We start from the raw sequence: 15,779 nt of genomic DNA, 5'->3' as shown, positions 1-15,779 counted from the left end.
TGAAGACTAAACTTGAACCTGAAATGCAACCAGAATAAAAACAGTACAGATATCTGGGAGGGGCTATGGATTGATCAGCTATGATTAATGGAAAGAAAATTATCAGGTATGATTATACATAATTTTACCTTCCATATCATCAAGCTGATCAATCCATAGACTGGTGGGATGTACCGAAGCAGTACTCACCCAGGGCGGGACATTGAAATCCCTGACCTCAACACTGAAGCTCCAAACCGGGCCTCCGCCCGTGCAGCCACAGTCAAACGGTAATGCTTGGAGAATGTATGAGCCGAAGCCCAAGTTGCCGCCTTGCATATCTCTTCCAAGGAGACGGATCCGGCCTCTGCCATCGAGGCCGCCTGAGCTCTCGTGGAGTGAGCCTTCAGCTGGATAGGCGGCACCTTCCCCGCGGCCACATAAGCCGCTGCAATGGCTTCCTTGACCCATCTTGCCACTGTAGGCTTAGCAGCCTGCAGACCCTTACGAGGACCTGCAAACAGGACAAACAGATGATCCGATTTCCGGAAATCATTGGTCACTTCCAAGTATCTGATGATGACTCGTCTCACATCCAGATATTTAAGAGCAGAGTACTCCTCTGGGTAGCCCTCCCTACGAAAGGAAAGGAGACAGAGCTGCTGATTCACATGGAAGCGAGAAACAATCTTGGGCAGGAAGGAAGGCACTGTGCGAATAGTCACTCCTGCCTCAGTGAACTGCAGAAAAGGCTCTCGACATGAGAGCGCCTGGAGCTCGGAAACTCCTCTGGCTGAAGTGATAGCCACCAAAAAGACTGCTTTCAACGTCAGGTCTTTCAGAGATGCCCTCGACAAGGGTTCAAAAGGCGGCTTCTGCAATGCTCTTAGTACCAGGTTGAGATTCCACGCAGGCACCACTGAGTGCAGAGGAGGGCGCAGGTGATTAACTCCCTTGAGAAAGCGCACCACATCTGGCTGCGAAGCCAGGGAAGCACCCTTCAGGCGGCCCCTGAAGCAAGCCAGAGCCGCTACCTGGACTTTAAGGGAACTGAGCGACAGGCCTTTCTCCAGACCTTCTTGCAGGAACGCCAACACTGAAGAAATTGGAGCAGTGAAGGGAGAAAGTGAGCCTGCTTCACACCACGCTGCAAAGATACGCCAAACCCTGGCGTAAGCAGTAGAAGTAGAGCGCTTCCTCGCTCTCAGCATAGTGGCGATGACCTTGTCTGAGAAGCCCTTCTTCCTCAGACGCTGCCGCTCAATAGCCAGGCCGTAAGACCAAAGGGGGAGGGATCCTCCATCACCACGGGACCCTGATGTAACAGGCCCTGCTCCACTGGCAGCCGCAGAGGATCGTCGACTAAGAGCCTGATCAAGTCCGCATACCAGGGACGCCTGGGCCAATCCGGACTCACCAGGATTACCCTGCCGGGATGCTTTGCCACCCGGTCTAGCACCCTGCCCAACATGGGCCAGGGCGGGAACACATAGAGAAGCTCTTGTGTCGGCCACTGTTGGAGAAGATCATCTACTCCCAGGGATCGAGGGTCCCGTCCTCTGCTGAAAAAGCGCGGCACTTGGCAATTGGCCGATGACGCCATCAGATCTAGGCTCGGCTGGCCCCAGCGCTTCGTGATGTCCAAGAATGCCTGAGCAGATAGCTGCCACTCTCCGGGCTCCAAGGTATGGCGACTGAGAAAGTCCGCCTTGACATTCATGACTCCGGCAATGTGGGCCGCTGAAAGCTGCTCCAGGTTCGCTTCCGCCCACTGGCAAAGATTCATAGCCTCCTTGGCTAGAGGGGCGCTCTTGGTACCTCCCTGGCGGTTGACATAGGCCACAGCCGTGGCATTGTCCGACAGGACCCGTACAGGCTTCAACACCAGTACCGGGATGAACTCCAAAAGCGCCAACCGAATGGCTCTGAGTTCCAGGAGGTTGATAGACCACTTTGCCTCTGCAGGAGACCAGAGCCCCTGCGCTGTCCTTCCCAAGCAGTGGGCTCCCCAGCCCGACAACGAGGCGTCCGTCGTGACGACAATCCACTCTGGGGTCACCAGAGGCATTCCCACAGACAACTTGTCTGTCTGCATCCACCAGCTCAGCGCCTTGCGCACTGCTGGGTCCAAGGGAAGGCGCACAGCATAATCCTCCGACATCGGAGTCCAGCGCTGCAGCAAAGAGTGTTGAAGTGGTCTCATATGAGCCCTGGCCCAGGGCACAACTTCCATCGTGGCCGTCATAGAGCCCAACAGCTGCACATAGTCCCAAGCCCGAAGGGGAGAGGCTACTAGGAACTGGTCCACCTGAGCCTGAAGTTTGACAATCCGATTGTCTGGCAGGAACACTCTGCCCACTTGGGTGTCGAATCGAACTCCCAGGTACTCCAGGGACTGAGTCGGGCGCAGCTGGCTCTTCTCCCAGTTGATGATCCATCCCAGGGAGCTCAAAAGAGCAACTACCCGGTCCACAGCTTTGCCGCACTCTGCATAAGAGGGGGCTCAGATCAACCAGTCGTCCAGATAAGGATGGACTTGTACCCCTTCCTTTCGTAGGAAGGCCGCGATGACCACCATTACTTTGGAAAAGGTCCGCGGAGCAGTAGCCAACCCGAAAGGGAGGGCTCTGAACTGGAAGTGTCGTCCCAGGACTGCAAAACGCAGAAAGCGTTGATGAGGAGGCCAGATGGGAATATGCAGGTACGCTTCCTTGATGTCCAAGGATGCCAGGAACTCTCCTGCCTTCACTGCCGCTATAACAGAGCGGAGAGTCTCCATGCGAAAGTGCCGCACTTTCAAGGCCCGATTGACCCCTTTGAGGTCGAGGATAGGCCGGACAGAACCTCCTTTCTTTGGTACCACAAAGTAAATGGAGTAACGTCCCTTGCCAAGCTGACTTTCTGGCACCGGAACGACCGCGCCCAGGCGGATCAGATTGTCCAAGGTCTGCTGCACTGCCACAGCTTTGACCGGAGACTTGCAGGGAGAGAGTACAAACCCGTCTTTTAAGGGTCGGCAGAACTCTAGTTTGTAGCCGTCTCTGATGACTTCCAGCACCCACGCGTCTGAAGTTATTGTGGTCCACTCGCCCAGAAACGAGGACAGCCGTCCTCCAATCTGCACTGGGGCGTGGACCAAGACCCCGTCATTGGGTACGAGACCATGGGGGAGGACCGGAGGGAGCACCTCCGGGACGGCGGTCTCTGCGAAAGGAATGCTGCTTGGGGGAGAAATTCCTCTTGAAGGAAGAGGGGGCAGAGGAACCCGACTTGCCCGGGCGGTACCGACGGGCTTCCTGCAACCGTCCTCTGGAGGTACCGGGACGAGTACTAGCCCGAGCCCTGACCTCTGGTAATTTCTTGCCCTTAGACGTGCCGAGATCGGTCACGATTTTGTCCAGCTCGACCCCAAAGAGCAGCTTGCCTTTAAAAGGCAACCTAGCCAGGCGGGATTTAGAGGCGTGGTCAGCAGACCAATGTTTCAGCCAAAGCCACCGCCGCGCAGAGATTGTCTGAGCCATGCCTTTCGCTGAGGCCCTCAAGACATCATACAGCAAGTCTGCCAAATAGGCTAAGCCCGTTCCAGGGCCGGCCAATCAGCCCTCAAGGAATGATCCGAGGGGGAAGCCCGCTGCACCATAGTCAGGCACGCCCTGGCCACATAGGAGCCGCAAACTGAGGCCTGCAAACTTAAAGCAGCCGCCTCAAAGGACGACCTTAAGGCCGCCTCCAATCTTCTGTCTTGGGCGTCCTTTAGGGCCGTGCCACCTTCCACCGGCAACGCCGTTTTCTTAGTCACCGCAGTGATTAAAGAATCCACGGTAGGCCACAGATAGGCCTCACGTTCACTCACAGCCAAAGGATAGAGGCGGGACATAGCCCTAGCCACTTTAAGGCTCGCTTCTGGGACATCCCATTGAGCCGAAATTAGGGTGTGCATGGCATCATGCACGTGGAAGGTTCTAGGCGGGCGCTTCGTCCCCAGCATAATGGCAGAGCCAACAGGGGCTGAGGGAGAGACGTCCTCCGGAGAGGAAATCTTCAAAGTGTCCATGGCCTGTAACAACAGGTTGGGCAAATCCTCTGGGCTAAAAAGCCGCGCTGCAGAGGGGTCATCCGCTCCATCCGAGCGGGGATCCGTCTCCTCCAAGGAATCCGCAAAGGACCGTTGGGAGATCTCAGACACGCTGCCCTCATCTACATCGGAGGAGACAAATTCCTCCAAGGCCTGGGAATCAACCCGAGGGCGTTTACCTCTGGGAACCTCAACCTCTTTACCAGACAAGGGAGCAGGGGCAGCGTTTTGCATGAGGAAAGCCTGATGCAGCAGCAAAACAAACTCGGGGGAGAAACCCCCCAGACTGTGCACTTCCGTCAGCCTGGGCAACAGCCCTAGACGCACCCTCAACCGGCGCTCGCAAGAGCGGGGGAGAGACATGCTGCGAATCCAAAATGGCGTCCGGCGCGACACTCCGCGAAGGAGCCGCGCGGGAAGAACGGCGCTTAACTTTAGCCGCTTTTGTGCCGTCGCCCAAATTAAGGGCGTTCATAGCATTAATGTCTCCAACCTCAAGGGCGGCCCACAAAGAAGCCGTCCGAGCCGCGTGGCCGGCCAAGATGGCGGAGGCGAGGAGCGGGGGATGGGCGTTTATGGCGGGAAAAACCGCCACGCCGGAGGAAGGACCGGGACATTCATCGGTCACGAAACTGTCACCCAACAAGGGCGAATCAGGCTGTAAGACCCCCGCATCCCCTCTAGAAGCGCTCAAGCGATCCGGGGAGCGACCCTTTGCGCCCTCGCCCTCCGACGCCATATGCCACGAGGAGAAGAATCGGGGAACCCCCTGCCCGCTATAAAAAGGTAAAAATTACCTGCTGTCCGCTCCGAGCTGTAACGAACTGGTGTCCCAGTGAGTAGCTGCAATGAACATTTAAATAAACGTCGAAATAAACGCCTTTAAGGACGTTTAAAATTTTTTTTTTTTTTTTTTTTTTTAACGGAGCCAGCGGGAGGGGGGAGAAAAGGAGGGACCTGGCACCACCAGGTTTGCACTTGCTCAAAAGAGCCCTCAACCCCAGGCACTCAACAAAACCTAAAAATTAGGCTTGGAGGCCTAGCCAGAGCTGCTGCTGTGTGTGACCACCACCTGCTGAGATAGAGAACATACTGAGGAGTTTCCGGCAGCACATGACCACATATAGGGAGGCAAAAGTTTGCTCTCTATCTCCACCTGCTGGTAGATGGACACAACCCACCAGTCTATGGATTGATCAGCTTGATGATATGGAAATAACTTTACAACAGTAACTGAGAATTATGAGCAAAGCTAGGTCTCTGTGAACAGGCTATGAACAGGTTAAGAATCACTGAGAATGTGATTCTCAAGTCAGCTTGCCCTTTCTGTTGAGGAGACAGGCAGATATGGAGTCATAACAAAGATATGTGTGGCAGGAGAATATTGTAAATGAAGTAATGTAAGGGGAAATTTGCTGCTGACCATGAAAAGCAGATAATGAAGAGACACAGCTTTGGTTGCTGGGAAGATGGTTTTTGCAAAGTAGGATAACCTTACTGACCTTACTTATGATAAAGCAAATATGTTATGAAGAACTTTGCTTCTGTAAGACAGAATTTGCTAGAATGATGACTTTGTACTTCCAATACTAGCCTATGAGACAAAAGAGTATAAAAGGAGAATCATGGACAGAGGCAATCAGAGAGCTAATGTCAGAGGTCACGTTTGTGTACCGGTTGCTGTCTCATATGAGAATTAATTATATTACGTATTCTAATTGTATTCCTGATTAGTAAGTGTAATAAACAATTACTGATTATTCTCATGTTACTATAGCCTTCTGTGTCTTTCTGCCTCTCCATCTGGTGGCGTTAGGATCATAATTCCTGGAGTCCTGGACATTCTAGGTTACAGGTAACTAAGCACCTTTATACCTGGGAGAGGGCAGAAAGAAAAACAGCTCCAACTCATGGAAGAAAATGTTTCTAAGATAAGATAGGACAATTTAGATTAGTGACTGTAGCTGAAATAGAGGAAATGTTAGGAGGAATTAAAGCCCTTTCATGTAAATCCGACTTAGTTCCCATGGGATACTTAAAGGAGGGTAAATGCTGGATGGCCCCATTATTGTCTCGTTAATGCTTCTCTGCCAGAGGGTGTTTTTCCTATGATGCTGAAACATGCTATCAACCTATTTTAAAATGGGGAAATGTTGATAAGGGCTCTATTCTTTCTTATTGCCCAGTCTCCCAACTGTCACTTGTTAATAAATTTATTGAACAATTTGTGTATTCATAGCTATTACATTATGTGGAATCTTTTGCAGCATGACGTAATCAGCAATCCAGTTTCTGAAAAAGCCATGGCACAGAAACATAATCAGATTTAGTATAGATAGAAGCAATGATGTACTGTTACTTTTACTTGATTTAACAGCAACCTTATTTTTCAACTTATATTTAAGTCCCATAGTTGCCACTATAGAAAACTGTGGACTACAATGTCACCTGTTTGATGATATGCAACTTTAGTCAGAAGTTGGAAAAGAGCAAGATCCCACTTTGAAGTCATTAGATACATATTTATGGCAACGCGCTTGATGGTTTAAACAAAATGAACTGAAGCTTAATCTTAAGAAACCTAATGATACATGGTTCTCAAGTCAAGAGAGCATTCTTTCTTCTGTACTTAGCTACTTTGATACATATCTTTGTAATCTCTAGGATAGATTATTGTAATACACTGTACTGTGGACTTCCAAAATATCAGCAAAAAAGGGATACAGCTGGTGCAATACACTGTGGCTCATCTTTTCGGTGGACAAACGTAATCTGGTGCAATTTTCAAAACTGAAATAATATATGGGTCAATATTGCGCCCATGGCAGTCAACGTTTTTTTTTTTTTTTTAATGCTGGCTGCCACTGGCCTTCTATACTCAAATATTTGGTGCTGGGCTATACCCGGATACCAGACTGAATATTCAGGTATTAGGCAACAAAAAGGTCAGTCAAAATTTCTGGAAAGTTTGGAGGAAGCAGTCTTTTCTCTCTTTGTGCAGGGGCATAAATTCTGCTCTTCATCAACCACCCCTGCATATCTCCTGTAGAAAGAACCTTGCAGAAAATACTGGCCCAAATAACATTTACTGTGGCTACATTAGCATTAATTGGAAAGGGGATATAAAGTAATGGCAACCCCTTGTACCCACAGTGGTTATCCTGTACCCACATTGGTTAATTGTTCAAAAGAGGATAATTCTGACCACGCTGAAAGACTGAAGGCGCAGGAGAAACCTGCTGGGCCAATAAAAACAAACAACATTTTTTTTTAATCTTAGCATTTTCAGCCTGTTGCAGTAACTTAGTTAGCATCTAAATATACAACGTTAAGTAATATTTGTAGAGAAATTGTGAAAAAAATGATTTCTTAATCATACTGTTTATGACACAACACCTACCACAGAAAAGAGTTTACGCTGCAATGGTGGGTAAGAAGTCACTTCTTTTAATGTCTGCATACAAGACATACTTGGTCTCTGCCCCATTCCACTACAGGGAGCATCAAGGAGGATTCTGTCAAAGGACTCTGGGAAGAATGGAGGGCCTTCTGTAGCAACTGGAGTTTAAAATTAAAATGAATCAACATTTATGTATTTCATCCTGAATACAGAATAACTAAACATGTGGAGGGCAATTTTATAACAGGTTGCCTAGACTGAGAGGGTAAGAAAGTATTTATTTTATAAAAAAACATAGGGGCTTATTTTCAAAGCACTCAGACTTACAAAGTTCCATAGATTACTATGGAATTTTGTAAGTCTAAGTGCTTTGAAAATATACCTCATAGGCACCTATATGTGTCGTTGTAAAATAGTAAGATAAAGTGACAGAAACTGTGCCTAGATTGAAGCCATAAACATTTATGCCTACTCAGCAGCAGACAATACTCAAGCAATAAACAACATGAGTAAATCATGATTCTGTCCTGGGCATGTCTAAACTAGAGTTGTATAAAAGTGTATGCCCTGGCATAAAAATGTATAAAAGGCCTTTATGTTCAAAATAATCCTCTATAAAAATTACCCCTAGCTGCATGAGTGGTGAGCTTGGCTAGGAATATTCATGAATCCTTTTTCAAGCTTATAGTGAGAACACAGTAATGCATTTCAGCAGTGAATGTCATCACAAACAAACAGCAATTGGTACCTAATGTCAAATTCAAACAGTAACAGGGAGGATAAATCTAAAATAGACCATGTAACCTTGAGAAGCAAATATACATGCACACATGAGTCACACCAATTTTCAAATGGAAAATACATGCATCCTTTCCCTTTTCAAGTTACCTGATGGGCAGTATAACTGCTATTAATTATACTTACATTTCTTGGTTTATTTTACAAGTGTATTTTATAATGCTTGTGTAACCTACATCATTCCCCAACCCTAGCTCCAAAACCTTTACCAAGGTTGGGTAAGCTTATGCACATACAGACTTGTATACACATACTTTTACCCACATACAGTCTGAGCAATTCTCTTAAAAGTTATTCCTGCATATAAACTCTTTTTCATGTGTGAAAATGGCTTTTAGCATTACACCTGTAGCAATATAACACAGTAATGGACTAGATGATCCATTACTCATATTTACACTTCTAAAGATACATCTAAGCCATAGAATGTGACCACATGTAAGATATCACTGCTTATCCAAAGAGTTTACGCCTTCTATGGAGTTCACATCCAGCAGGCCTTTCATTAAAAGGATTATTCAAATGTAAATAGATTTTATAAAAGCATAAAAGTATGCATGTTAACAAGGCGGCAAGCATTTTTATACAACCCCCCATGTAGGTGTATTCTGGGGGTGGAGTCTGGGCAAAGAACAAGCGGCATTGCAATTTACACACGTGAGATAAATTTTAAAAAGGCACCTTCATTTATGCACCAGATACATGCATACATGATGAGAAGTCCAGCGAATATGCACATATATGTTCACATTAAAGGGTGGCAATTTTCAAACAGCCATGTAATTGGCTTTTGGAACATCCCTCATATACATATATAAATATATTTCTAGCTCACGCTCTCTCAAAATACAGATACATAAATATACACATTCACAAAAAAAGAAGTTCAATATTTAAAAGTGAGATGTCCAATTAAGTATTTTTACAGATTTGTTCTGGGAGGGGTGATTTTGGGGTGATCACAAGTTTTATCATGACAATAGGAGGAGGCCTTGAAGCCTTAAACTGGGGGAGTAAGAAGGGGAGGGTGCAAAGTTGAAGATTTGCCTAGGGTTTTTAATACCCTTACACCGACACTGGCAAGGGGTATACTCTCTGAGGTCTCTCTCTCTAATGTCACCTTCCCCCACCCCCCAAATCCTCACCAAATCTGTCTCTCTTTCTCTCATCCCCAGCAGTTTCAACCCTCTAACTCCCTTGTTGCTTCCACCTAGTTACCCAGCTGATTTACTTCCCACACTCTACGTACTTCTACTCCCCACCCTGCAAGTTTATTACTGCCAACGCTGCCTGATCGCCTCAGCTACAGAAATGGGTTTTCCAGTGACTGCACTTTGCCCTTAATGAATTGAGCAGTGCAGTGTAATGCAGAAAAAGCTTGTTGATCCTACTAGACTTGAAACAGCAGCAAGATCAACAGGCTCTTTCTGCACCACCTAGCTCAAACCTTGGAGTTCCTCAGGGATCTGTCCTTGGGCCCCTTCTTTTTTCAATCTACACCTCTTCACTGGGCTTGCTAATCTCATCTCACGGTTTCCAATATCATCTTTATGCTGACGACACCCAGCTTTATCTCTCCACACCAGACGTCACGGCGGAAACACAGGCCAAAGTATCGGCCTGCTTATCCGACATTACTGCCTAGATGTCCAATCGCCACCTGAAACTGAACATGGCCAAGACCGAGCTTATTGTCTTTCCACCCAAACCCACTTCTCCTCTCCCTCCGCTCTCTATCTCAGTTGATAACACCCTCATCCTCCCCGTCTCATCTGCCCGCAACCTCGGAGTCATCTTCGACTCCTCCCTCTCCTTCTCTGCGCATATCCAGCAGATAGCCAAGACCTGTCGCTTCTTTCTTTATGGAGAGAGTAATCCACCTAAGTGGATGAACACTAACTCCCACGTAAATATAACAGCACAGAGAGAGTGGGAAGTGGACCAATGACTCCAGGAGAACGGGAGATAAGATTTCAATGAACCACTTTATTCAATGACTCGAGTCATTGAATAAAGTGGTTCTTTGAAATCTTATCTCCCGTTCTCCTGGAGTCATTGGTCCACTTCCCACTCTCTCTGTGCTGCTTCTTTCTTTATAACATCAGCAAAATTCGCCCTTTCCTCTCTGAGCACACCACCCGAACACTCGTCCACTCTCTCATTACCTCCCGCCTTGACTACTGCAGCCTACTCCTCACTGGCCTCCCACTTAGCCATCTATCCCCCCTACAATCCGTTCAGAACTCTGCTGCACGTCTTATCTTCCGCCAGGACCGATATACTCATATCACCCCTCTCCTCAAGTTACTTCACTGGCTTCCGATCAGGTACCGCATACAGTTCAAGCTTCTCCTACTTACCTACAAATGCACTCGATCTGCAGCCCCTCACTAGCTCTCTACCCTCATCTCCCCTTACGTTCCTACCCATAACCTCCGCTCATAGGACAAATCTCTCCTCTCAGTTCCCTTCTCCACCACTGCCAACTCCAGGCTCCGCCCTTTCTGCCTAGCCTCACCCTATGCCTGGAATAAACTCCCTGAGCCCATACGCCAAGCCCCCTCTCTGCCCATCTTCAAATCCCTACTCAAAGCCCACCTCTTCAATGTCGCCTTCGGCACTTAACCATTGTACCTCTATTCAGGAAATCTAGACTGCCCCAACTTGACATTTCGTCCATTAGATTGTAAGCTCCTTTGAGCAGGGACTGTCCTTCTTGTTAAATTGTACAGCGCTGCGTAACCCTAGTAGCGCTCTAGAAATGTTAAGTAGTAGTAATAGTAGAGTCAAACAGCTCAGTTAAAGCCCATTTCTACAGCAAGCGAGATCATGGGTTTTTTCTACACCACAAGGTTCAAGCCTAGAGTCAAACATCTTAGTGAAAGCCCATTTTCTACAGAGGAAATACATAAAAATACCCTTTTTTGGGGGGGGGGGGGGGGAGGGGTCATATCCTAAGCACTGAGGTCCAGTTTCTAGATACCATGGCAAACTGATGCTCAGTATTTGCTGAGCCCTGTTTTTCTTTTATAATTATAGGCTGTATTGTTCTGTAATGTTTTTACAGTATATATGCATTGTGTGAGGATTTTAGGATTATTGGGGCCGATATTCAGACTACGGGAGGTAGCTGGGAAGCCTCCTGCAGTCAGCGCTGATACCCAGATATTCAATGTTGAGCCATTTCCAGTGACCGGCACTGAATGTCCAGTTTAAATTTGGCTGGCTTCAACTGAACCGGTCAAGCTGATATTCAGCGCTGACCACTTAAAAGTTGGAACTGGCCAAAGTCATTCCACCTACTGATGCAAGATGACCAGCGAACTTAGCTGGCTTCTCACTGAAAAAAATCGGTGGATAGCTGGTTATATCACGCAATATAACCGGCTATCTGCTAGGCGCTAACTGGCGATATTCAGCCAGGGATAACCAGCTATCCCCGACTGAATATCACTGGATAGCCGGCTAAGTGCCATTTAGATGGCTAAATTGTTCTGAATATCGGAAGGATTGTATTTTATGTATTGTAGTTTATTCTGGATATTGGGCTTATGTCTGTACTGCCCCTTTGAGCCTCTAGGAGTGCCAGGGCTTTTTTTCAGGGGGTACTGAGTAACATAGTAACATATAACATAGTAGATGACGGCAGAAAAAGACCTGCACAGTCCATCCAGTCTGCCCAAGAAGATAAATTCATATGTGCTACTTTTTTATTTGTACTGTCCTCTTCAGTGCACAGACCGTATAAGTCTGGCCAGCCCTATCCCCGCCTCCCAACCACCAACCCCGCCTCCCAACCACCAGCTCTGGCACAGACCCTATAAGTCTGCCCAGCACTATCCCTGCCTCCCACCACCGGCTCTGGCACAGACCGTATAAGTCTGCACAGCACTATCCCCGCCGCCCAACCACCAGCCCCGGCACAAACCGTATAAGTCTGCCCAGCACTAGTCCCGCCTCCCATCACCAGCTCTGGCACAGACCGTATAAGTCTGCCCAGCACTATCCCTGCCTCCCACCACCGGCTCTGGCACAGACCGTATAAGTCTGCCCAGCACTAGTCCCGCCTCCCAACCACCAGCCCCAGCACAGACCGTGTATGTCTGCCCAGCACTAGCCCCGCCTCCCAACCACCAGCTCTGCCACCCATTCTAGGCTAAGCTCCTGAGGATCCCTTCCTTCTGCACAGGATTCCTTTATGTTTATCCCACGCATGTTTGAATTCCGTTACTGTTTTCATCTCCACCACCTCCCGCGGGAGGGCATTCCAAGCATCCACCACCCTCTCCGTGAAAAAATACTTCGTGACATTCTTCTTGAGTCTGCCCCCCTTCAATCTCATTTCATGCCCTCTCGTTCTACCGCCTTCCCATCTCCGGAAAAGGTTTGTTTGCGGATTAATACCTTTCAAATATTTGAACGTCTGTATCATATCACCCCTGTTCCTCCTTTACTGAGTACTGGCACCTTTTCTATTGCATGCTAAAATTGACCCATTATCCACAAGCATTAATGAAAGAGCCCAGGCTCTGCACACCAGTGTTGCCTTTTCATAAATTCTATGACTGGTTACAGGATGCTGGATTATTTATGGGACAGATCCTTCAGTGATCACCCCACCCCTGAAAGACAGCCTGGCATTTGAGTACTTGCATCTTTCTTGCTAAAAAAAAAAAATGCAGTCTAGGACAATACAGAAATTTAACAAATGAAAGGAAATAATGTTTTTACCTTGACTACCTTCTATCCTGTCATCTGCAAGTGCTTTAGTGCCATCATAGCAGATTGCCTTAATGCAGCTTAGCTTTAACAGTTTAGCACTGTGCTTAATTTTTTCTACTTTGCTGGCATTCTTGTCCATGGCTATTACTTCTCCCTGGTGGGAAAAAGACAGACAGTATGATTTTAGACTTTGCAAATAGAAAAATATTGAGTACTGAATCTAAGAAATCTAGGCAGACAATAGAAAGTAGTGACTCTAAAAAAAATATCTAGGCATCAAAAAAGCAGAAGTACTATATACATGAAAAGCAGAATTACTCATCTTTTAAAAGGTTAATGACAGCTTCTTGAAATAATATTTCATTTGCTTACCACTGTACAAAGCTGGAATTTTCAAACAACATAAATGTGAAAAGTGAATGGCAATGAGCTTATATGGATATGATAGCTCTATTAAACAAAATGAGCACCTGCCAATTAGATGGAGTAGAAAATAAATCTATTATGGCATATTACAAATGATTCCACAGTTATGTTATAATTGTATGAACCTACACATTTGCATCAATGTACACATACACCTTGCATGTATGCCATGTAAATTGATAATGCCAATATTTTCCAGAACCCTAGCTTGCAAATTTGTTTAAAACCATAAAAGCAAATAGCTCCAAACACGTTACTTTTATTAAGCATGAAAAGTGTTAAATATTGTTTGCTACAGCTCAGAAGCTTTCCTTACCAACTACAATATGCAGCTTATATTCCCCTCACTTACCACACACTGGAGCTCATGTACTAAGCACAACAAATCAAAAATACTGTAACTACTAACCACCATGAGTACTTGTGTTAATTAATGCACAAAAGCTGCCAACTTAAATATTAGCTAAACTGCAATTTTCTTTCTAACATGTCAGCACATGAAAAAGTCAGTAACAGACTTGCTACCAAACCACAGTATTCAACATTATAACCCAATTCTGCAATTTGTGATAATGAGCCATCATTAGTGTACACTTCTGTTTTGTTTAGTTCACTTATTTTTATTTCTGGAACAGATCTCCTATACTGGTACACGCTCACCAACAATATGGCTGCTATCAGAGAACAAAAGCACCGCTTTCTTCCACTCATGAATTTTAATCATATCTTTGCTTATTTTGCAATATGTCTCTATTGTACATGGAATCTTCAAGCTATATTATCAGAAGTTTCACTTATGTTACATGTAGCACCTTTGCATATGTATTACATCGCTTCAAATAAAGTTATATTTATAGTCTACTTGTGTTACCTGGCGCACCTGTGCATATGGTTTACATCTCTTCATCAATAGTTTACTTCGTAAATCTTCGTTTTTAGTAACTATCAACACTTCGGTTCTTTATTTATTTATTTTGCAATTTTTACAAGCTTTAAATCTTGTATACAGAAACTTAGAAAGTAACAACTCTTTCTTAGACCACCAATTTAAAGTACACATGAGGGGGTGAACATATATGAGGAGAATAAACATTTTTAAGGTAAATTCTAAATGACAAATGGCCTGGCCTACCACGGTTATTTCAATCTGTTAACTAAACAATTCCAATTCTTCTCATAATCTAGGTTCTATTTGGCCAACTTTTTTATATCAATAAATGATTTTAGTTGCTCAGGTTCAAAAAAAGGAGTATTTGTTATCTAGATATCGTACTAAACATTTACATGGGTATGCGAGTAAAAAACTCGCTCCCAATGCTTTTGTCTCTTCCCTTAAAGCCAGAAAAGCTCTTCTTCGATCTTGTGTAGATTTTACTACATCAGGGTATAACCAAATTTTGTCTCCATAGAATAATTTTAACGAATTTTTAAAATATAAATTTCAAAATAGCGTTTAAATCTTGTTCGAAAACCAATGAAATCAATAACGTCCATCAATTTGTTACCTCTACACTTGATTGTTCCAAGAAAGCAGTAAAATCTTGAAGCCCTGGCTCCTGTGATTGCATTGGTATTTGAGCTTGTAATCCTTTTTTATACTACTCCATCCTCATCCTCCTCGACATATCTGCCGCTTTTGACACTGTCAATCACAACTTACTTCTTGACACACTGTCCTCTTTTGGGTTCCAGGGCTCTGTCCTCTCCTGGTTCTCCTCTTTTGGGTTCCAGGGCTCTGTCCTCTCCTGGTTCTCCTCTTATCTCTCCCATCGTACCTTCAGAGTACACTCTCATGGTTCGTCCTCCACCCCTATCCCGCTCTCTGTTGGAGTTCCTTAGGGATCTGTCCTTGGACCCCTTCTTTTTTCAATCTACACCTCTTCCCTGGGCTCCCTGATCTCATCTCATGGTTTCCAATATCATCTTTATGCTGACGACACCCAGCTTTATCTCTCCACACCAGACATCACTGCAGAAACCCAGGCCAAAGTATCGGCCTGCTTATCCGACATTACTGCCTGGATGTCCAACCGCCACCTGAAACTGAACATGGCCAAGACCGAACTTATTGTCTTCCCACCCAAGCTCACTTCTCCTCTCCCTTCACTCTCTATCTCAGTTGATAACACCCTCATCGTCCCCGTCTCATCTGCCCGCAACCTCGGTGTCATCTTCGACTCCTCCCTCTCCTTCTCTGCACATATCCAGCAGATAGCCAAGACCGGTCGCTTCTTCCTCTATAACATTAGCAAAATTCGCCCCTTCCTCTCTGAGCACACCACCCGACCTCTCATCCGCTCTCTCATTATTTCTCGCCTTGACTACTGCAACTTACTCCCCTCTGGCCTCCCACTTAGCCATCTATCCTCCCTTCAGTCC

General features: G+C 46.0%; 1 protein-coding gene across 6 annotated transcripts in view; it reads right to left on the bottom strand.

Annotated features, from left to right (window-relative positions):
• The window catches only part of NSUN6 (NOP2/Sun RNA methyltransferase 6), a 104,830-nt gene that overhangs the window by 11,633 nt on the left and 77,418 nt on the right, over nucleotides 1–15,779 (bottom strand). For all 6 annotated transcript variants that reach the window (XM_030189926.1, XM_030189925.1, XM_030189924.1 and 3 more), the window contains exons 9-10: nucleotides 12,984–13,128; nucleotides 7,455–7,612 (exon numbers count right to left, since the gene is read on the bottom strand). In XM_030189926.1, the coding sequence (XP_030045786.1) occupies nucleotides 7,455–7,612; nucleotides 12,984–13,128 (303 nt within the window). The remainder of the gene's footprint in view (nucleotides 1–7,454; nucleotides 7,613–12,983; nucleotides 13,129–15,779) is intronic.

This window comes from Microcaecilia unicolor, chromosome 1 (assembly GCF_901765095.1).
Source record: "Microcaecilia unicolor chromosome 1, aMicUni1.1, whole genome shotgun sequence".
Classification (NCBI taxonomy): domain Eukaryota; kingdom Metazoa; phylum Chordata; class Amphibia; order Gymnophiona; family Siphonopidae; genus Microcaecilia; species Microcaecilia unicolor.
This window is presented reverse-complemented; position numbering and strand designations above follow the sequence as displayed.